Source organism: Drosophila takahashii, chromosome 3R, assembly GCF_030179915.1.
Source record: "Drosophila takahashii strain IR98-3 E-12201 chromosome 3R, DtakHiC1v2, whole genome shotgun sequence".
Classification (NCBI taxonomy): Eukaryota; Metazoa; Arthropoda; class Insecta; order Diptera; family Drosophilidae; genus Drosophila; species Drosophila takahashii.
Window position 1 is genome coordinate 11,873,690 of NC_091681.1, and position 24,043 is coordinate 11,897,732.

The following is a 24,043-nucleotide window of genomic DNA, read 5'->3' on the forward strand; positions in this document are numbered from 1 at the left end:
CTCAGTTAAATATATAGTTGTTGAAACACAAATGGAAATTTCCTTGTTGTAAATGTGTGCGTACGTTAGGTAATGGAAGAAAAAAGAATGGAACTCTTAACTCAAGTTTGTGCTGAGGACTTATAACGATCTCGAATAAAGTGAATTGTATAAAATACGGTTGATATTAGTTGGCTTTTCAAAGATATCAGCGAGACTTAAAGGAACGTTAAATATAAGTTCTTAGCTCAGATTCCTTGGCTGTCTTGTTTAGTTTGGTTTAGTTGGTTTGGTAGTTTCTCATAGAAGGTACTTTAGTTGCGACTTGTTTCACACTCATAGGCTATGAGTCATTACTACATACAAACAGCCTTCTTAGACTACAGATTCGATCCGATAAGATATAGATAGAAACGGATGAACTTTAACACACATAGAATTCATCTCGACGACAAACTTAACAACAGTAAACTCTCTTGATCTCAGGTCTAAAGCTACGCTTTGCATTGTTTCAAACAGAGGCTTCAACGTAAAGCTTTCATAATCATAACTGGTAAGGGTGGGTTCACTTTATGGGGATGCCAAAAGCATTGAAACATTGTCACATAAGACAGTGGTTTTTATCGGGGATAAAATCCCTTAATCATAGAAAAACTAAGATTTGCTTGTAGAAAATATCTTAGAAGCAAAATATAAGACTCTTCTTTTCTTTGGGAATTACATACCAAGTAAAATTGTCCCCATAATAAATTCAACTCCCATACTACTTGGTCTCCAAATATGACCCACCCTTGTACAAGTAAAGCTACAGATCTAGTCTAGATGGATTTCTGTACATCCCTACAGCAGTTCGTCGCGTCGGAAGAAACTCTCCCAGACCATCAACTTCTTAAGATCGGGCACGTCGATCACCTTCAGCTCGTCGGAAATGTTAAGGCACTTCAACTGGTGTTTCTCGACGGCCGCCAGATCGACGGGCTGCCAGAGGTCCTGCTGCTCCGGATCGAAGTTGGGGTTTCCGCAGGCGGCGAAGTGCGTCCACAGTCCCACCAGCCGCTCGATGCACTTGTACTCGCGCGTGTGGTTCTTCAGCTTCCTCGCCAGCGAGTTGTAAAACAAGTAGGACAGGTCGTCGCCGTGGCAGGTGCCGCGCACCTTCTTGCCGCAGCTCAGGATGCGCAGGTGGTTGAAGTGCTTCGAGTCGAAGTCGAAGCGGTACAGGTACGTCGGCGCACTGCGGGCGTACTGCAGGCGGGACAATACTGTGCGGTAGATGGGGAACCAGAAGTACTCGTGGGAGACCATCTGAAAATTATGAAAAAAATGCAAGTTTTAGAAAAATATTTTATATTTACTAGACGCTTAACCTTACAGCAACATTAAAAAGTTTAATGTATGTATGTATTTGATTTCTAGTGATACGCATATAATTTATCATGTTGCATAAATAAACTCTTCTTTGCTACAATTTACGAAATTTATTTGTAAGCTAAATCTGTTCATGACTAATGAACAAATAACCGTAAGAACAAAATAAAAGAATAAATATTTCAGAAATGTTCACTCAAAGTACCCACACATATCATGCTTATCTTTAAAGTTGTAGTATGAATAACTTTATATACTCAGTGCACTACAAATTCCAGCTTTCTTTTGCAAAAGTCAGAGCATTAGTGTATGATTACGATGCCAAAGTATTTAGTTGAGACATCAGCAGTTAAAAATCTACATTAAATCGGTGCTTATCAGTAAAGAAATATTTTAATTGTATAAGTGCACTTATTTACATACAAAAAAATAATTATGACGCAAAATGGTACTGCCCATTAGTCAGCGACAAGATCACAAATCCTTGAACAGTTAAAAAAAAGTAATACTTGATGCTTGTCTTACTTTACTGATCAAATACATTTCCTAAATATTACCAAGGTGAACTCACCTGAAGGTATTCGTGCAGGGTGTCCAGACTCGGCGTCTTATCGCCGTAGTAGCACTGCTTCAGCTGATCGCCGTACTCCCGGCAGAGGGCGCTCTCCCTGTCCATGTTCAATTCGATGGGCACCACGAATCGACAGTCATCCAACTCGTTGAGACACTTGGGATTACACTTGGTCTCGGAGTACAACAGTAGGCCCTCGTTGGAAACGCCTCCGAGGATCAGTGGGATGTTGTTGCTCCAGGCGGTTCGCATCATTTCGATGGGTTTCGTGGGCACCACACAGTGGCTGGTCACATAGGGTTCGATCACGGGTCCAAATGAGAAGCCAATGCGCTCCTTCTTCTCCTCATCGATGCACAGTTCCCCGTTGGCTTTGATGATATCGGATCCCTTGGCATTGTTCAGGAACTCCCACACATCGCGCGTGTTATTTTCACCCGTATAGCCCGCCTGAACGGCCAATCGATATGGCCAATTTCTCTGGGGAGTCACGGCCCAGGGAGAAAGCGTGTTTCCCGACATACAGATGGCCTTGTGGAAGAGTCCGCGCGTCTGCTCCGTGATCATCATGTAGTGGACCGAGGCACTTCCCGCACTGTCTCCGAAAATGGTTATATTCGCGGAATCTCCTCCGAAACGGGAGCAATTGGCCTTGACCCATCGGAGGGCCAGCACTTGATCCTTGAGACCCGCATTGCCGGGAACATCGAGCTCGGGATCGTCCAGGCAGAGGAATCCTAAGATGATTTAAGTATACGTAAGTAAATTTTCGGTTTTTAAGTTTAAACCCAGTCTTACCTAGAGGTCCCAATCTGTAGTTGATAGAAATGACTACCACATCCTCACGCAGCAGATAATCTGGACTGTAACATTCGCGCGAGGCCTCGCCAAACTGAAAGCCTCCGCCATAGATCCAGACCATCACAGGCATTGGTTTGGTGGGATATAACTGCGGAATAATTACAGCAAATCATTATTAGGTATATCTAAATAAAAAGTTTAAACCATCAACTTTATATTTAAAAATCTATTGAAATAAAATATAGATTCCAATTTTAAGCTGGCCTTTACTCACATTCTTTGTGTAGACATTGAGGTAAAGACAGTCTTCGGAGCCATCGGTCATCTCGAACACGAAGTGCTTCTGGAGGGGCTTCGGTCCCTGGGAGGTGCAGCTCTTGACCTCCGTCCAGACCTCTGGGGGCTGTGGGGCCTTGTAGCGCAGCTCTCCCACCGGCGGCTTAGCGAACGGAATCCGCTCGAAACTGAAGTACGACTGGCCGTAGATGGACTTCCTCTTCACACCCTTGATGGGTCCGTAGGTGGTGCTGACGACAGTCTTTTCGCTGGTCCTGTAGCGACGTTGTTGGACCTTAAAGTCAACCATTCTGCAAGGAAAGAGAGAGAGAGAGAGACACCGGAATGAGCTTAAGGGATTTCACAAGATATGTTCCAATTTTCACCAATCGATCTGTGCCTAATCAGCGAAAAAGGGAATTTGCGGCCATTAATCAGGGACAATAAACGACGTCAGCTCCGCTGATATTGATGGGAGCGTCTTTTCCGTTTAGTGTTCTGCTGATAAGGTTAATTTTTTATCAGCTCGCGGCTGACGGGCCAGGTGTGCGCCATTTATCAGGCCCGCGACTTTCCACGATTCATATTAAATCTGTTTGCGATATTTTGCTATTCTCTCTGCCTTTGATTTTTTGTTTTCGGCTTATTTATTTTGAGTAGCGTTCAAACAAATTCTGACGCGCCCTGGTATCAAGAGATAAACAAACGCTAGCCAAACAAATTTTCGGGTAATTTTTCGAGTTGTGTAAGTCATTCAACTTGAGTGGCGGAATTCAAGGGTAAAGGCCATTGAAATTCAAAAGGGTACTAAGCTTATAGCCAGCCATCACAACTGGGTTATGTGCTTATAGATTCTGTACATTTTGTACTTAAAAGTGAAGCAGTTTTATTTCTGGGAACTATTAACCTAAAAAGCCTGAGGGGCCGTGATTTAACAAATAGGAATTATTTCGTGTTGCGTACAGGAATTCAAGGCAAAGGCCATTGAAATCCGAAAGTGTATTAAACCTTTGGCAAGGCATTCCACACTTTGGCAATTGTTTACAGATTTTGTATTTCAAAAATAGGATGAGGTGCTCTGTTTTTGAGGAAACTAATAACCTGAGTAGTCGAGGTGCAATTTTTAATTGTCTAAATATAGACATCAAGGTTGCCTGATAAGGTGTTCAAGACATTCATAGATTTAGTGCCCGAATAATAATTTCATCAGTGCGCAATTATGAAAATGTCTTCCCGCAGAGACCACCAATTACACTGTGCAGCATTTTTAGTGCTTTTTAAATTTACCTCGATGGATGCTATATTTTTGGATTCGTTACGAATTCCCAAGTTAAACTGCGTTTTCCAAAAAGTTCCCCGACGCAAGGATTCTTAGCAAAAGGACCTCAAAGTTCGAAAAATGCTGAAATTGGCCAACTTTGCGGAGCTCTCAGAGGCAAATGGATGCATGGTTTGATTCGATGTTAAAGTTTTTTAAAAGATACAGCCTTTATCTTTTAAACCCCATACTTAAAAAATTTTTAAGATTTTTTTTAGGGCAGAAACAAATTCTAGAAAACATAGTCAAAAAACATAAAAGTATACAGCTGCGGTCAAAATGGTAGTAGTGTTGCCGCCCTGTGTATTTAAAAGTTTGTTGTTGTAATTGATCTTTTCCTGGTAATATTGTATTGATTATAATTTTACTATTAGACTAATTGGATAAGAAAAAATTACAACATCAAACTTTTAAAAACACAAGGCGGCAACACTGCTACTATTTTGACCGCAGCTGTATGTTTTTCAGTTTTTTGACTATATTTTTTTAAATTTATTTCTGCCTTAAAAAAAATCCTTAAATTATTTTATGTATGGGGTTTGAAAGATAAAGGGTGTATCTTTTAAAAAACTTTAACTTCGAACCAAGCCATGCATCCATTTGCCTCTGAGAGCTCCGCAAAGTTGGTCAATTTCAGCATTTTTCGAACTTTGAGGTCCTTTTGCTAAGAATCCTTGCGTCGGGGAACTCTTTGGAAAACGCAGTTTAACTTGGGAATTCGTAACGAATCCAAAAATATAGCATTCATCGAGGTTCATTTTTGATGCTGCATAGTGTTATAGATCACCGTGAGGCGGCTTTTGTTTATCGGTTGCCATAAGGTTCAAGTCATGTACGCAAAATAAAACCGTTTCTGTCTTTATTTCCAATTTTCGATTGAATGATGCAAGGCAGAATAGTTTGTGAGCTCACCCGGCGCAAGGAACGTGTTTCAACTTTTAATTAATGCCTACGTAGGTCCGTATTTGTCATAAACAGAAAAAGCGTAGCTATATCTAAGAGATCTGTCCCACTCTTTGTTTTGTTTGCGCTGCCGTTGTTTGCAAATGTCATCAGCAGCTGAAGAAACCCCAAGGGCGGCGAAAATATATCAAAATTTATGTTTATTAATAGCCGGAACGAGCTGGTGCCCATTTTTCGGACGAGATGGAAGCCAAAGCACCAACGCATGATGTGAATAATACATCCGGAGCAATTTGGCTGTGACTATCTCAAAAGGCGTCCTTGAACTTAGCCATGGAAATTGTTATGGCGAAGGAGCGCTTAAGCTAATGGTCGGCACCTATAAAAAAGGAGGAAAGTCAATATAAATAATGTTTATGACGGGTCTGCCCTGGCTATAAAAACGGTGTCCTAATGCCGGTCTTGCGTGTAGAAAGGTCATTTCTCAATTGGAGGACCTCAAACGCACCCAAACGGGGCGGACTGACCACAGAGCCATTTGTAAAAAGCTGAAAGCTCATGGAGCCTACATATTTTACTTTGTTTGCAACAAAAAACAAACAAATAGCCAAGAATGCAGATACTAAAATTGGATGTTAATCCATTTAGTGATGCTTAAAATTTGATGTTCTGTTTCTGTTCCGTTGCTTCCGCTAAGAATGTATCTGCTAAACGATCTTGTGTGTCACATCTGATTTATGTGTTATTTTTGGCCACTGCAGCGATAAATTTAAAGCAAAATAAACAAGAAAATTTTGCTTACACTAAGATGGGAAATATTCAGCTGCTTATTAGCAACAAGTGACGACAGCAGACCCAAAAAAGCCACAAAGAAATTCCTCCAAATGAAAGACAAATAAACTTCACACAGTTCAACAAAATAAATTAAAAAATTGTATTAAATTGGTTCTTACAAATATTAAAGGTGCATACTTTTCAAAAAGTTTTTAAAATAAAAAAAAAATTTATTATTTTTTAAAATAAAAACAGACATAAATTTACCGAGGAAAACAAATACTAGACAAAATGTTTAAAATATATGCGAATAAAACAGGTGGAGCAACGAGTACTGGCAAACCTAGAATTTAGATCGTCTTATCAATAGAGTTCTAGGAATATTTTGAATACAGCTCCGAGTTTGTGTTGTGTTTTTATGCACCCAGGGGAGAGATAAGCCCGACTTATGTCACATATGATTCAATTATTTTTCCCATGCACACTCCGCAATCTTCCCGGCTGTGCGTTATCAGCTAGACGTAGGACAAATCCGGCACGCGATAGATGGAAATGTGAGACCACATAATCTAAGGCTACATCAAATATTGTCTCACCAACGGACTGACAGACAGTCATGGTCACGTTAATTTCTTGAAAAAGATGACAACACACGAAAATGATGATTAGTGTTCACATTAAAGTGGATACATTAAACAGCAAGAAATTAATTTCCGCCTGACAGTGGCCATAAAAAGTTGGCTTCTATTTCTAGACACTTTACATTGGACTTTCGATGACCTTGGCAAGGCTGCAAAAGCCCGATTTGCGGGCTGCAGAATGAAAGCTTCGGCGCCATGAATGAATCGGTTGGGAAGAAGGCCAAAAGCCTGCAGTAGGACAGAGCTTTTGGGGAAAGGGATGGTCTAGCTACAGGTCAAGGAGTCATCTGAAGGATGTGTGGGCTGGCAATTAAATGTAAACAAAATTTAAAAATGTCCAAGGATTCATGTTCATTTACTTAAAACTAAGGGGAATTAATTAGGTAAATTGATAACAAAAAATGAAAATATATAGCATATTTGGGGCAATCTGACAACTCAGCACTAATTTAATAAGTTTTTATTATAATATAATCAACATGTGTTGACTTTATTAACCCTAATAGAGTAAACATATTAAATGCACAGCTCAAAACGGTTTGCGTGTCTTAATTTAATGAAAAATGAGCTAAAATTTGAACTCATTCATCGAAAAATCCTTATAATACATATCACCGTATACATTTATCAGAATGCTTGCTCTTGTCGCGGCAATTCTTTCATTCTTTATTCATTTAAAAAAAACTGAGTTCGCCGTACAAAAGCTTTCAGTAAAATAAAAAATAATAGAGCAAAAGAAAATGCGGCAAAATTAAATGAAATTGACAACTCGACAAGTGTGTTGGTGTGTGTGGGCGGTAGATAGAAGGCGAGCACGAACGGCCAGCTACAGAATTTCACATACTACACAGGCGAATTTTTATGCCGCGGTTATACACGACGTATGCGCAATGTCAGAAGTAAAGCATACAGAACAAAAGAATGCTGAAAATTGCAGAAATCTTAAAACAATAAATGTCTCAAGACGGAAAGAGCAGTTGACCAAAGAGTACTCTTTGGGTTTTTCGTAATCACTACAGTCGTTAAAGGGAAGCAAAGTTTGGGAATTTCTATTTTAGTTCAAAATGTAATAATTCAGGGAATTTATTCTTTCCTATTTTTTTATTTCTTGAAAACCATTGAATGACCAAATTTTTTGTAGTGATGGCAAAAGTTTCTCAAAATACTAATCCAAAGAAAATTATATTACTATCTATATAATAGATATTTATAACTCATTTTGGTATATTTTGGTACCTTATTAAGTGTGTTATTATTTGTTTCCAAAATCTCTGACCAAGGAGCCAAGTATTTTCATTACTTTCGCTTTTGGTCTCCCGCCAAAATAATTGCGATGCGGATAAAGATGTTCAGGGCATCCATGTAAATGGCCAGGGCGTGATTAATGGGATCGTACAGCGAGCTACTGTACTGAGGATGCATTTCGGCCGACTTTACGATCCTTTGGGTGTCGTACAGTAGGAACCCGCTGAAAAGGATCAGTCCGCCGTACAGGGACATGCTGGCTAGCCCCGCGCCAACCGCAGTTGTGGGCGGCAGCCACATGGAGGCCAGCGAGGAGGCGAATACCACGCCCAGTCCGATGGCCAGGGGTCCGCCCATGTTCAGGAACTTCTCACTCGGTGCGCAAGCGGCCACCGTGGACAGGGCACCCACAATGCCGCCGGTGTAGAGAAGGGCCTTGGTCAGGATGGGTCCGCCCAGCAGGCACATGGGCGCCAGGACGGCCCCCAAAACGGCACAGTGGGCCAGCCAGGCCACCTGCTTGGCACCGAAGCCCGGCTGATAGTCCATGCCCTGGGCAACGGCCCCGCTGAGCATCACCAGTCCCAGGGTAACCAACGAGGCAATCCATCCGGAACGCATCATCAGCGACATCATGGCGTCCGACTGGAAAATGGCAACGGACGACGCTGCTGTTACGCCGCAGGAGGCTCCAAAATAGGCGTAGGTGGCATGGATGCGATCCCTCACATACTGGGGCCAGACCACCGAGTGATCGTAGATACTGGGCTGCTTCGAAAGACCCAGTCCGTAGTAACACAGACCGACGAGGCCCATCAGGGCCGCTCCCGCCGCAGCTCCCTTTCCCATGGAGTAGGCATTCTCGCTGGGAGGCCCCATCATGCGGTCCTTGAGAGAGGGTCCTCTGGTTCGACTCTCCAAGTGGGATCGGTCGCGGTCCCTCGACTCCCTGGAGTACTTCCTCATCCCAAGCTCCTGCATATCCCGCTTGGGCATCACTGATTTACCTTGAGCTAGAGTAGGCATCCTCCTAGGATTACCCGTGATCTGGGACTGAGCGGAGCTCCAAAGACGAGGACCTCCTGTCTGGCCCAAAAGGCGCAGCGATCGCCCTGGCAACACATGGGTTAAACGGGCCAAAAGCATTTCGAAAATCGATTTGGTTTATCTATGGTTTTTGTTTTTTTAATTGTTAACAGAAAGTCCGGTATAACATCAGTGAGATATGGACGATGAAGCCCTATGGGTTGTGTGTTTCAGATTGAACGGTTCTAATTGAACAATTTAGCAAAACAAATTTTGAGACAAGACTGGCCAAAGATTTATTTTGGAAAGGCAACTGGGTTGGAAGCTATAAGTTTTTACAACATTATTCACTATAAAGTTGTGTTTATTGGTTTTCGTATTTATTATTTTATTACCAGTTGTCAACTGACAATAAATATTATGACGAGGAAATAAGCAAAGCTCTTTACCGCTTATAACGAGATCAATCTCGCCAAAGCAAGATGGGAACATGAGAATTTCCAAAAGATATTTGTATACCTCAAAAATACATTTTTGCACGTGCCCAGACGCGCTAAGAATTCCCAGATTGTCTGTAATTGAAGGTTAATTGGCTGGCTAGCGATGAATTTGCTGTGCCAATTGATCAAACCAATGACTAAAATTGATTTCGAGCAATAAATAACCAATTGAAATTGACCAAATTTAAATTTCAAATACTTAAAGGCAAGCAGTTTATTGAATGCAAGTCGAAAATACATTGTTTGTAAATTGACAATTTATATGCGCCAAATTGATTGAATGTGCGCTGTGTGAATTTATTTCCACAAAAAACAGCGATTTAAATATGCAAATGAATGCGAAATTAAAACGAACAAAAAATGGTTTGTGATATGACGTCATTATACTTCAAAAATATACAAGAAATATCAATGGAAACAGTCAAATAAATGCAATTTACGTTTGGAAGAACGAAAAACAAGCAACAGTATCGCCCACCAAAATAAAGTGTGCAAACTTTTTGAATAATGGTCGAGCAATATCGGAGAGAAATTAAAAACCATATCAGGCCTGACATCCCATTCGTTACAATTCATCTTTGTGGCGATTGAAATTCAATGAAATCATCATGTGAAGGGGCCCGAAATGAAACCAGTTAGCCACCGAACCGAGCTGATCTCATTCAACACCATTCCTATTCTTTGCAAAACGTCAAACCGTTTTTTTTGCACACCAGCCCAAAATGTGAGTCAGCCCCTGATGGGTTTACTATGGTTTACACAATACTATAATTTACATACATCCCGCAGACATCTGGGAGCGGGCTTGCGGAGGAATTCTAGTTTGCTACCTAATTATTTGCGCAGTTTAAGTGTCGGCAAAAAGGCCCACAGACAAAAGAGAGAGCCAAAGACCCCAACCAAGCACAATCGACTCATATAATGACGGCTGCCCTGTGTCGGTATCTGTGTGCGCCAGTGCTAGAGTGTTTGTGGGTATCTATGTTTGCTCATATAAAGACAAACTACAATTTCATAGAATCAATAGAAGGGGAGTGGGTGAAACAGGGGAAAAGGAGCCATAAGGACTACCAAGAACTAGCTGCGTTATAGAATGTAGCTATATGTTGTACCTAGACCCATAGTCAGGTACATTATTAAGCTTTCAATTATATCCCTAGGCTAGCAGTAGGAATCTAATAGAATGAATTCACTTAATGATTTCATTGGAATAATAAAGTATAAATAAATTAAAATTTAAAGAAATCTAAACAAATATTTTAAATTAGATCTCTCAATTTATTTAATAAGTAATTAATTTTATTAATAACTATAACTCGTTATAGTATATTTATTACTTTAATACTTAATACCTGTATCAAATGATTTAAATAAAAATCTATTTGGCTCTTTCATTTATATAAATAATTCCTTTATAAAAAAAGAAGGTAAATAATTTACCATCTCTGCCCACCTATCTTCTGTTTTTTGTTGTTCGCTCGTACATAATTAAATGTGTATGCGTGTTTTCCACAAGGATAGGAAATCCCTGGGGTAGGACATTGTAAACAGCTGCTCAGCAATACCGAAGCAATTTCATTGCTCCCAGCTGCGTAAAATTCGTAATACAAAAAACAACTCATAAAAAATGGTGTTTACTGAGCATAAATATTCTGTCACAGGGATTGACGTAAAACCTTTTTGGCGTTCCAAGAAAATTTTGTTTGGATATGCGAAATGTCTTTATCGGTGATAGAGTTATTCGGAACTTACAGCTGACTTTAGTGTGTTTTTCTGTACATCAAGGCATAAATCATAAGTATGTCAGTTAAGATTTACACAAGGCTTTTATATAGCCCGTGGGTTTTGGAGGTGTGCAGTTTAATTATATAGTTTGCTTCAGTTGGGATGACACAATGCGCTGATGTCATGTGCCTTGTATAATTGGAATGATTTTCATTCGACTCTTAACAAGGCAAATTAAATGTTTTAAAAGGCTTTATAAACTAAATTGTATTGCCTAACCAAGTAAGGAACCCTCTACTAAAAGGTGCTTGTTGATTAATTGCAGGGGTTTTTATTGCTTTATCAAGTACTTGATTGTGTCCACTTACTTGAGTCCAATTTTGAACTGATCAAATGCAGCCATGGAAGACATGTTGTTATCTTTTCGCTGTGTCTTTTCGGCTGGAGTTCAATTAACAAATTAACAGCCGCCCTTTAAAAGCAGCCAAAATGTATATTTTTTGGGTCTTTGTAAATTATAAAAATCGTTCTTGGGTTTTGGTTTGTTTGCTTGAGTAAATATTTAAAAAATGTTTTTATAAAAATTGTTTTGTTTTTATGCCTAGTGCGAGTTGAGGAACTGCCAGCTGTTCGATGGCCTTGCAAGGACTGCGTATATCAACAAAACACGGAGCTTTTATGTCCTGCGCACAAACACACGCACACGCGTCGAAAACCACGCTGGAAAATGAAAACGCAGGATGCGAAAAGTTCCGGAATTAACGCTAAATCACATAACTTTTGCCCGAGTCGCGGAATTGAGTTTTGTAGATCGGATCGCTCACTATTGTTGCCCGGTGTCTATCTTGTATATAGTTTGTGGCTTTTGTGGGCGATGGATGGTATTTTATGGCTATGTATAGTCTGGCATTTGTTGCCGTTACGCGTCCGCTTGGCGTGAAGGCAGCTCGTCAACTGCCCGCCAAAGCACAAAAAGTTCTAAGCGTGTCGAAAAGCTTTCGAACGCATGCGAAACATAAAAGCGTTTCTACGTAGGCGATACGATACCGCGAGCCCTTATCAAATAATTCAGTAGTGCTATGCCGCATTACTCGGACTGGGGCGCACTTCTATGGCCCTGACTCACTGCCAATTACATGGCACAAAATATCTCGACTTTGTCCTGCCGCCAAATATCCACTTTATCACTGTCCCAGAGATAGCAGTGGTAATCGTATTTATTCGCACCGGGTAACAAGTTGTGATTTTGCTGATTCGACAATATTTTTTCGATTGGTTCTTTTTTGTTTGATGGGGGTGTCATGCGGTGGTAATCTTTATGGCCCACTCATGCTTTGATAAGAAAGCGTGGAATCAATTTCACGAATGAGTCATTTTTATTGTAGGGAACTTCTAGGAAGCTGTAATCGGGAAAGAATCAATCGGGGCTTTTATGGCTTATCAGGAATTGTTTGGAACCGTACTTCGGTTCGTAAGAAGCACCAAAATGTTGTCAAAGAATTAAAGGAAGTACGTCATAATTTGATTTCTTAAAATTATTAATCCGGCCTTTTATGGGTTATTTCAAAAAATTAGTTGATAAGAAACACGGAAGAGTTTCATAAGATTGGGAATACGTCATATTTGCTTTTCCTAAAATTAATAGTTCTTGAGGCTTATCAATGTTTAGTTCAGAGGAAAATACGAAATTTTGGTTTATCGTTTGGGAGAAACCACACAGTGCATTTTCAACATAAGTGAACCATCCAATATGTTTGTGCTTAGTTAATATCAGTAGAATTTTGTTAGTCATACATTTAATCATATTTTTAGAAACCTTGGGCGATTACTTCATCCTAATGGTCGCCCTTCCTCAAATTAAAATGTTCGCCAGGGAGCTCACATTTCCTCGAATAAAGTCATTCATTAGAAGCAAGTCACCCTCTTATTGTTTTTCTTGTTTTCACTAGAGGAAAAGTAAACAAAGCCGAGTAGCAAAAACAAAATAAAAGATGGCAGGATAAACACAGCTGACTGAAGGAACTTACTCCTGTTGCTGCAAAAAGCTGTTTTCCAGGTTAAAGTTAGCCCAGTTAGTTGGACAGCTTTTCGGTGGAAAGCTTTTAACTGATGAACTGATTTTGATTCGCATTATTGTGTTATTCGATTTGGTCTGGTCTGCCTCAAGTAATTGCCTCTAGTTATGGTCAGTTCTAGTTTTCAGTTTAGCTGGACACGCAACCGCCGCAGACTGGAATCAGCGAAGATTACACCTAATCAAATTATGGAATGGATTAAACGAGCATTTGTGTATTTGTTCACGGAGAAAAATATCTGATAGAGTTGCTAAATATATTTTTTGAACTTTTAAAAGGATGATAGTTTTTTAAATTAATGTGAAACTATTATTATAAAATATAACCAGACCAAAAGATTTTATTATTTTTAAAAGGAAAACCTTAACCTTTAATTTGTTGACTCAAAACAAATTCCAAAATACATTGTTGGATAAAATCCAAAGTAGTCCCGTGAAAAATGTACCCAGGTTTCCGGTAAAATAGGCTGTGGAATTCCTGTCCGCGAACAGAACATCCGTTTTTTGCACAGAGCGGAAGACTCTAATCTTTCCAGACATTTCTAAATCGAAATATTTGAGAAAATCAACATTATTGCAAACTGTAGAGTTAAGAATGATTGTACAAATGCCAGCATAAAATCTTTTAAAAGAGTAGTATTTTATTGTTTTCAGATTGGCATATGCGTACTTTTAAAAAAAGATAAAATATTTTTAACAGCTCTAAAAAATCAAGAACAGTTTTTTTAAATTAAAACTGATCCGGAACTATATAATTTTTGCCAGTGCATGCTTATATGAGCAGCCGACAGATTTGTTTATATTTATGATATGATAAATAAATAACCTTGGCCGGGGGGTAATATAAACTCTCGTGACTTTTGGCGCTTATGTTGCCATGCGCTTTCGCTAGTTGAGCTTTTCGAACAGAACACAACCAGCTTCTATATAGCTAGCTCGCTATATGGATTAAAATGCTCTCTCGTAAACCGAGAGATACATCTCTCTGGGAACGATCGCGTGCTCTGGGGTCGGCACGTTTTTTCGCTATATGTACGAATGGTTCTCTAATTCATTTAAATCAATTTAAATAAAGTTGTCGTTTTTTGTGCAACTCGGCAACGACTATTTCTGGCATTGTCAGGCCGTCACATTGTCGCACATTGTTAGATTTTAAATGATTTTAATTAAACCAAACTGATTTCAATCAGCAGCAACTAAAAAGTATTAATAATGAAAAAAGTTTGCAATTCCGAAAATTGTTTTCGGGGGTTTTCGGTGGCCATATGTTGCTTTCAGGTTTTCCTCCATCTATCTTGTTTATATTGTTTTGGCAAAGACACGGGAAAAAATTATCAAAAATCCAATCTGATATTTTTATTTTATCATTTAAAATGTTATATAGATTTAAAATACTTACACTTTTTTTAAATAATGAACTTCTCAAAAAACGTTTTTAATAATAAATAAACAAATAATTATATTTATAAAATATATTTTAATGCTATTAAAATATTTTTAATGTGAGGAAAGAATCTTAATTGAACACGTAATTTTATATAAACATTTTTTTTACAAAAAAATAACTATTAAAAGAAATAATTTGTTTCTGTGTGTTCTTAGAAATCATGTTTTATGGCTCACTGTTTTGAACAGGAATTTAGAGCAGTGAGTAAATGTTTTTTCCAAAAGTGCAAATTCCGATGAATAAAAATTAAATTTGTGGAAACCTCCTCACTGTCGCTTTCGTGTTTTCCCGCCACAAACTCGGCTAAGAAAATGTAAATGGAATATCAAATGTCCAGGAGCTGACTCGAAACAACGTGCCAGCTCAGCGGTTCAAGTCGCACATGATAATCATGAGCATTTCGCGCGGCGGCAACAATTGCCTCATGAATTTTTCAAAGGCGAATCAAATCAAAGTGGACCCTCTGCCACGCCCCCTCATCAGAGTCGCCCTTTCCGCCCCGGCGAAGTCATAATTTTCCGGCAGTTCGCGTGACTTTTCCATGCCATTTCGTGACTTGATTACAGCGCACGGTTAACATGCGCCCTTGTTTTTGTTTTCGTTGGGCAAGGATAATTGGGGAAGGTCCTACTCCGGGGTTTGAACATTTCCCCGAGCCATCAAAGCACCATTCCCGTTCTTCGGTTCTGCACGTGACACAAAACTATTGTCTGTGATTTTTAAAATTCGAACGAAAACTTCTGACACACTTAAGGGCAAAAGCAGCTCACACGTCTGGTTTGAATTGAGGGGACTGAATGAAATGGGATAGCCCTTTAAAAGGAATCGCCTTTAATGGGTATTGATACTGGCGGTTTCAAAGTGCTTTGTGACGACGTAAATAGAGAAATTTATTTTAATTTGCTAGGACTCAGATAGTAGAGAAGTTTATGTAATGTGGTTATATTTCAATCGTTTTAATCAAAATTGGAAATGTAGATTTTAATAGAAATTCAGCAATATTTAATGAAATTTCTTGTAAAAATCTAAAACATATTTAAGACAAATGGCTTTTCATTTGATTTCCATTACTTTCTGTAACAAACGCTTACATGATTAGTAAATTACTTATTGTAAATGTGTGCCCATTAAGACCAAAATAATCCCTTAAATCTTTACCAGCAAAATTTGGCCAACCAAAAACATTGCATACTTCGCGGCAGCCGCAAAAATTTCATCTCAACATTTTGGCATCCCCAAAAAGACGGCCCGACAAGCAAGTAAAACAAAAAGTAGCACCAAATTTGCTAAGCACTTGTAAATAATAATTACAATATTACAGCATAAATAACGAAAAATCCTGTTGTTGGGCAAAGGTCAGCGGAAGTCAACGAAACCGAGCTCAGTAAATTTGAAGCACGTGTAAGTTTTTAATTACAATTAATGGTTGGGTGGTTTGGGTGCCATGTGGAAGGATCAGAGGCTAACGTTTTCGCTGTGTACGTGTGTGCATTGTGTTTTTAGCGGCCTTTGAAGTTGCCATAGACACAAACACATAAGCACAACATGGCTTGATATAATTTTGAAATGGGTGGGGGCGAACAATGTACATACAGGTTTAAATATACATATACATATACTTGCGGACAGGTGTGCGGGCTTTTGGGTTTGTCACTTGACAGCTATCATCTGTATGCGTGTTTCGCTCGTTTGTGTGCAGGTGTTAATATTGTCATGTTTGAGCGTTTAAGCATTTTTAATATCATAACATGTTGCATACTTTATGGGCGGCTTTTGCATGGACTTAACCCATACAAACACACGCGTGATTCACTCACACACATATAAAACTTTTTTAAATAAAGTTCATTTGGATTGTTTTTTTAATTAAGGTCTTAATTAAAAAAATCTTACAACTTTAATACAGAAAAATTGAAAATAAAAATTCATTTTTCACTGGTTTTTACAATTTTATTTATTTTTACTTTTCCACGTTGTGTGTTCAATGTACAATAGTCAAATTAGAATTTATATAAAAAAAATAAATGTAATTTAATTTCTAATCTACAAATTTCTTTTAAAACAGATTAAAGGTGTCACTAAGAAGTTTCAAGATACAAAAAGACCAACTTGCTATGCTACAGAAATGTATTAATATTTACAGGAAATCAGTTTACGAATCTTTCGCTTGCCTAAAAAGCCCCTTAACATTTGAAACCAAAAGGCAGAAATAATCCCCCTTGGCCTTTGAAGCTTGTTGGCCAATTTTCAAGCTAACAAAATATTTACCCACTAGTGCTTGTGTTTATATTTTTTTGTATTTACCCTTACAGCTAAGCTTTAAAAAATCGCTATTTACATGTGTACATTAGATGTGCTTTTAGGGCCACTCCAGGGCCAGCTTAGGGGCTATATCTAAGGCTACGTATATATTGCTATGGATAAATGATATTGCGATGGGGAGTGCTGGACGCAGGCAGGTGGGTGGGTCTCTCAGAACAGGAGTTCCCTATCATAGATGCTGTCCCAAAGTCGCAGCTTCTCGGCCTCGGGCAACTCAATCACTTGCACATCGTGCGATATGTTCAGGCACTTGAACACCTTATCGTCCCGCGAAATGGGCAGCCACGCCCCCTGTGGCTCTTCCTTCTCATCCTGGGCGATCATCGGTATATTGGGATCCCCAGAAATGGCAAACTGAACGATCATGGAGACCAGGCGCTTTATCGTTTTGAACTCTGCCGTTCGGCGCTTCAGCTTCTTGGCCGCCGCATTGTAGAACAAGTACGACAGATCATCCGCGTGGCAAGTGCCGCGCACCTTGCGGCCACAGGTGATGATTCGCATGATGTTGAAGTGCTTCGAGTCGAAGTCGAATCGGTACAGGAACGTGGGGGCCAATGGAGCGTGATGAGCACGCGAGAGCAAAGTCCTCTGTATGCCGTGCCAGAAATATTTGTACGAGAAGAGCTATAAAGTGGAATATTGATTTAGCTTATCTTTTTCGTATTCATCATATTTTGCTAAACTTACATCACTGTACTCCAATATGGTCTTCCTCCCAGGAGTCCTATCGCCAAAGTACAGCTCCCGAACTTTCTTTCCAAAGGCTCTCCTTTGCTCCTCGTTTACGTGGGCGTCCAAGGGCGCCAGGTTCTCGCAGTCACCCAGTTGGCAAAGCAGCTCCGGCCACTTGTTCACCTCGGGAAACATCAGGAGGCCTTCGAAGGAATTGCCGCCGATTACCATGGGAATGCTGTTGCCCCAACAATCGCGCATCATCTCCAGCGGAGACTTGGGAATCACACAGTGTGGGGTCGCATAGGGTTCGATGGTGGGGCCAAAGCTGAACATCGTAAGACGCTGGTGTCTCTCCTCCATGGTTATAATTTCCTCGGCCATCTTTAGCATACTGCTGGCCTTGCATTTCTTCAGATGAGCAAATATCTCCCGATCTTTTGGCTCACCTGTGTATCCCGTGGCCTGAGCCAACCGATAGGGCCAATTTACATGGGTCGGGGTCTGAGCCCAGGGAGCCAAGGCCGCTCCCGACATAATAACAGTCTTGTGAAAAAGTCCTTTTGTCTGATCCGTCAGCATCATGTAATGGGTGGAGGCCCCCCCGGCGCTCTCACCAAAAACGGTTATATTCTCAGGATCGCCACCAAAGAACTGGCAATTCTTTTTCACCCACCGCAAAGCCATCACCTGATCCTTGAGTCCGGCATTCCCGGGAACGTCCAGCTCTTCGTCTCCGAGACTAAGAAATCCCAGGGCTCCGAGGCGATATGAAATAACCACCAGAACCACATGTTCCATCATAATGTAATCCGGACTGTAAAGATCCCGCGAGGCTTCACCCATTTGAAAACCTCCTCCATAAATCCATACCAGAACTGGCAAAGGTCGGTGGGGATGCAACTGAGGGGAAAACAATTAATAAAAATAAATTCCAAGAACACCAAACAATAACTTTAAAATTAGTGTAATAGTTCCTTATCGTTAGGCGCTTACATTCTTATCTATTGGTCGTAAATTTATAAAAACTTGGTTAATCAAAATGATAACAGGATTATATTTCATCATTTGGACTTTTGGTTTGCATCACATTGGTTATTGTATTTGGCAGAAAACTGAAAAATATCTGCCAACATCGTATGAGAAGACTGCACATCAGGTCTCATGCAGTTTAGTTATTCTATATTTTATTACTTTATTGCGAAAATATAAAATTTGTATTTAAACTTACAAATTGACAGTTTAAACATGTTTTTTAACTATTATCAAAGTTAATCCCATCTATCAAGCTTATTAATTTTTGGTATTTCTATTCTACATATTTGGTATTTGGTATTTATATTCGACTCACCTCCCTGGTGTAGACATTCAGGTACAGGCAGTCCTCGCTACCTTGCACCTGCTTCAGCACGATGTTCACCTGGCAGGGCTTGGAGCGGACCCGGGTGCACCGCTTGACCTCTGACCAGTGGTCCGGCTCCACGGGCGCCTTGAAGCGGAGATCGCCCACCGGCGGCTTCGCGAACGGGATGCCCTCGAAGCTGTAGTAGTTGTTGCCGTAGATCGACTGCCACTTCACCCCCTTCACCTTTCCGTAGACCGTGTCGGCGATGACCTTGTCATTGCTGCGCAGGCGCTGCTGGTTCGTCTTGAACTTGACGTAGCTGCAAGGAAAATGTACAAGAAAATTTAATTTAATAAAATAAAAGGCGGCAGAGTCAGAAACACTTTGCTGGCAAAGACACCTCTCGGAGTGTTTGGCTGTTCGCTTTGGATTTTGTTTGTAAACAAACGCTTGACGGCGAGATTCTAGTATTTTTTTGCGAATTTTCAATTAGCGCGTAAACAAAATGGAATATAAATAGCCAATAGTGAAAATAGAATAGGTGTGCGAAGTGATAAAGTGTTTGATGCCCTGTAGGTCAAATCAGCTATCTAAATTACATTGGTCATTGTAAAATTCAATTTTTCAACACATTTTAAAGATTAAAAAAAAAAAATAGATTGGATAAAATTAATTATAACATTTAATTTTTCATTTTTTATCACATCATATAATAATGTTATGCACAAGCAATCCATAATCAGAAAAAAATATTTAATGTTTTGTTACGCAAAAAATACACTTTTTGATATATATTTATTTGCCTAAAAATTAATCCTCAAAAATAGTTAAATTCCGAAAGAAGTGCAATTTTAAAAATGTTTTCCTGTTTTCAATATGGGTAATCAAAAGTATTAGTTAGCAAGAAGCATGTCCAGCAAATCGAAGCTCCCATTTTAAATTCTAATGGGTATCGATGGGGGCGCGGCCCATTTAAATTTCAAGTGCGTTTCCATTTGGGAACGTGCGCTCTAAACGACGCGTGAGCCGATCCACAACAGACCGCACTACGACGCGGCGGCAATAGCAGAACTCATAAATGTCTATGCCGTATAGTTAAATAAAATAAAGAAGACGAAATGCCCGGCCCAGACGAAAGTCAAGTACGATGATCACAAATCATGAGAGCAAACGGCTCTACGAGTAGTAAACAGAGGCACCGATTAATTAACAGCTGCCCAGCGTCTACTTCTGGCGATTTTGCAGCCGCAGCCTTCAGGAAATTCCAGTAGAGATCTTTTTCCGAGATGCAATCAGTGTGATCTATTAGAGATCAAGTGCTAATTACCAGTTGGCAGTCGAGGTCGGGCCCTAAGATCCAGTTGTTGAATAACACCTAATTCTAGCATGAGAACTTGTTTCGAGTTTGTCCTTAGGTTGAGACAAATATAACATAGTTTTACCTCAACATATGGCGAATTAAATAATTTGGTCTTGCATGAATTGCAAAATTTCAGAGAAGAAATAGTCTCTGAGTCAAAACGAACAGATTAAGGAAATCCAAATTCAATTCCATTTCAAACATAATTGCATATGTGTGTTTGTATTTTCTGTATTTTTTACAAAAATAAACTGTGCAACTGGCAACTCAAAATATTTACAAATTAAAATACGTATGAGAGGATGTGAAATGGAAATGAAAATGGAAAATTCCGGAAAATCAATCAATATTGCCATGCATCAAAGCTTTGCATGCAGGTCAATGGCATTTTGCTTGAGTGCATTCAGTATTCAATATTATTTTCTCCCAAAAAGAAAAATAAAGAAAGTATAATATTCCATATTCCCATCTATCAAATTCATGCATTCGTGTGTAAAGCGATGCAGAAAGTTATAAATGGCCGTTGATTTTTGATCAAACTCGTTTTATTTACCTTTTTCTTTAAATTTCTTTCCAAAAACAATTTAAGCTATTTGACAAAAAGGCGATGAAAAATATTTGCAGAAGTTTCTAGTTGAGTACTCATAATCGTCGGGATTGCTGACGTATGAAAAAAATTTGGGAATAAATATAAATACACAACTGCAATTCCTTGTCTAATTAAGTTCAAATTGATTTCAATTCTGAACACAATTTAATAGTGTAAAACGATATGGACATTCAGAGCACAAATTAAATTTGAAGTGTGGGAAGGAAATTTAGCCATTTAAGGCAAGCAATTACTGTAAACGAAATAAGCAAAAGTTTAAGTTTGTTGTTTAAAAGTCGAATAATTTGCATTCGTCCATTGAACTTCTTTGCTTCTTGTTTACCTTGCTTGACTTCTTCGTTTAACTTTTTAACTGCGATTTTTTCTCCGGCTTCTTTGCTTTTAGCAAAGTTTTTACGCTCAAGCTAAAACTTTTGTGCTGAATCTGCAACTTAGTGTAATTGCCTTGACATTTGCAAACGTGATTCTTGTTAAATTATTTTTCTAACTGTCACCAAAAAAGGTAATTATGTATGTGACCAAACAATAAGGTACCTTCGTTGATAGTTCAGCCCGCAAATGATTTATATCAGAGGATCGCAAAAAGTTGAGTAATCTTCCCACTGACGCACCATGTTAAGCCAGGGTAGTTTAAAATCTTATCAGTCTATATGCCGATACCGATAATTGATAATTGGCTCAAACAGAAGCAGCAACAATAACTTGGTCGTTATCAATTGTGTGTGGCTTGCTTCGACATAGTTCTCGTGAACTTTTTCGCACTCAAGAGCTCTGATTCTGATTTCCAAAACTGATGTGTAATGCCGAGGAGGTACAAGGTTCACACCAGATGTCTGCTGATCGCTTGGCGAATTTTATTAACAGACTTTAGGCGAGACTTCGTTTTGATGACGCTTTGATTTCGCTAACGCCAGTGCCGATGATGCGGATGCAGAAACGAGACCTTATCTCAACGACTCTATGACTATTAATAAGACCCAAATGGTGAACCGGATTCGGGTCTCTGCCACAGCAGCCTGTAATCTCCTGATAATAAATGAAGCTTGGCGGGCCGGACTTTTCTTATCAGGGCTTCTCAACTTGAACACCGTATGGTCACGGCAACGGGGCTGCTATGTGCAGTGCGAAAAAGTGTGAAACCCGCCAATTGACCTTATTGATTGACGGATTAACTAGACTCAACGCCGGCGGAATGTTTGTTGCCGAAATGCACCGAAAAAAGTTTGTTTGAATGTGTTAAAATATATTTGCAAAAGCGCAAATCAGATGTACATAACCAGTAACAAAATAAAAATACTTTAAATAGCTTATCATCTCGATCTTTTTAGCAAATAACACACCACATGTTTAATATGAACATGCCTTTTTGAGAACAATGAGTTATTTCATAAACTTTAATTAGCGCTCTAATGTAAAAACAAACACGTCATTTCAAAAAGTTTTAACACTCAATGTTTTCAGAAAAGTTTTTATCTTTAAGTTTCCTGTTTCCTGTTTTGAAATGTTAGAAATACTGATGACTATTAGCAAAAAAATATCTAGTGAAATAAATATTAAGCGTGACTTAAAGTGAATTGTGAGACTTACTTCAGTGCAATGCGCATCTGATCGGCCACGGCTATATCGAATGACATCTTGCTGTGGTCTCACACCGTCGGCCACAATCAATTCCCTTCCGGATATATTTGTCTATATATGCGAAACTATTAAATACACAAAACACAATTGGCAAGCTGTTCGAAATCCCAGTGAAAATAAACGCGAACGGCACACACGGAAAATCTATAAAATCGCGGCCGGACAACGGGGCGAATGCGTAACGGGAGTCGGTGTCAGCTGCCGGCCCTTAAACTTTTGCTTTGTAAATTTTGCGCTCCTGTTGGAATTATTTTAGATTCACTACACCCAATGTCACATCACTTGTTGCCGACACAGTAACTGCTCTGATTTAGCAGATGCGGAGTAATTGAAAAAAGGCACCGAATGGCGGGACGGGACGTTGCTGATTTCCAGCCTGAGAATCTAAGGCTGCCGTTGCGCTTTACTCAGGGTCCGCTCGGCAACTGAGCATTTAAAGTAAGCGCCGGCTAAGTTTAGTGCCCGCCGACGGTCGACTCGCACACACAAACGCAAACACAAGCGCTGGCAGCTTGTCGATGATGATTTTTCCACTCGTTTGCCCATTCCGCACTGGCCACGGGGTCGTATGAGTGATATTCTAGCTCTGGCTGTGCACTCAAATGCCTTGGGGCATTCGGTCTGCTCGAGTGGGTCCGCTTGCTGGTCGTTCTGGGCGCCGTTGTTTTGTTTAGGCGTTATCGTTTTTGTTGCTGCCGCTTTGTTTATTGTTTATAGCATGCGCTGCTATTCGGCTATCAGCCCCCCGCAATTGTTATTAATGTTATTGCTCTCGGTGCGCGGAGTTTGGGCATTCTTTGCCTGGTAATGTAAAAGGGATTACATCAAGTGTGGCTGAAATTACAAATCAATAAAAAGAACGCTAGTCAACAATTCCCATAAATAAATAAATATTTTCAAATACTTAATCTTTTTTTAAATTTTGGAAAGTTTACATAAAATACTATATTATTTTAAGGATTTTTAATTCTCATATTTGAAGCGATGTCATTTTTCAACTGTCTCTTTGTAAAGTATCATGTCAATCATGCCTATTTGCCATCAATTCCAAATTATAACTTAAAAACTGTAGGAAAAGTATACATTTTGAAATTAAGTACTTTAAGTGTTTTACTTATGCGTACGATTTATCCAAATTTGAGTATAAGTGAATTATTTTTTTAACAAAAGAAATAAATCAAATATTATTGATCTTACAAAAAGAACAATAAATGTATATTAAAAAGGTTACCTTACACTACCAAGTGTATTTATTTTCATTAACTTATACATTTATTTTGCCTTAGTGAATAATAAACCAGTTTTCCGCATTACTAAATAATTCCGGTAATTTTATTAAGTGCTGTTGAGCGCAATAATACTGCCCTTAGACATGACCATGATAAATGTATATTATGCAATTACCAAAGTAAATGGGAATATCATCGATGGCTCAAATGGTAGAA

The 24,043-nt window shown here is 39.3% G+C and overlaps 3 protein-coding genes across 3 annotated transcripts; all 3 read right to left on the reverse strand.

The window, feature by feature from the left end:
* Window positions 1-819: 819 nt before the first annotated feature.
* On the reverse strand, window positions 820-12,068 carry alpha-Est9 (alpha-Esterase-9). The gene is made up of 5 exons (XM_017157651.3): window positions 11,496-12,068; window positions 2,994-3,306; window positions 2,717-2,867; window positions 1,919-2,655; window positions 820-1,284 (listed from the first exon to the last, which is right to left on the reverse strand). The coding sequence occupies exons 1-5, from the start codon at window positions 11,537-11,539 to the stop codon at window positions 820-822; spliced, it is 1,710 nt and encodes a 569-aa protein (XP_017013140.2). The 5' UTR covers window positions 11,540-12,068.
* On the reverse strand, window positions 7,795-9,208 carry Mics1 (Mitochondrial morphology and cristae structure 1). Its single transcript, XM_017157654.3, has one exon. The coding sequence runs from the start codon at window positions 9,020-9,022 to the stop codon at window positions 7,928-7,930; it is 1,095 nt and encodes a 364-aa protein (XP_017013143.2). The 5' UTR covers window positions 9,023-9,208; the 3' UTR covers window positions 7,795-7,927.
* A 4,527-nt stretch (window positions 12,069-16,595) lies between the features above and the next one.
* Window positions 16,596-23,010, reverse strand: alpha-Est8 (alpha-Esterase-8). Its single transcript, XM_017157704.3, has 4 exons — window positions 22,548-23,010; window positions 18,997-19,309; window positions 17,661-18,548; window positions 16,596-17,597 (listed from the first exon to the last, which is right to left on the reverse strand). Exons 1-4 carry the CDS (start codon window positions 22,592-22,594, stop codon window positions 17,121-17,123), a joined length of 1,725 nt encoding a protein of 574 aa, XP_017013193.2. The 5' UTR covers window positions 22,595-23,010; the 3' UTR covers window positions 16,596-17,120.
* Between the last annotated feature and the right edge of the window lie 1,033 nt (window positions 23,011-24,043).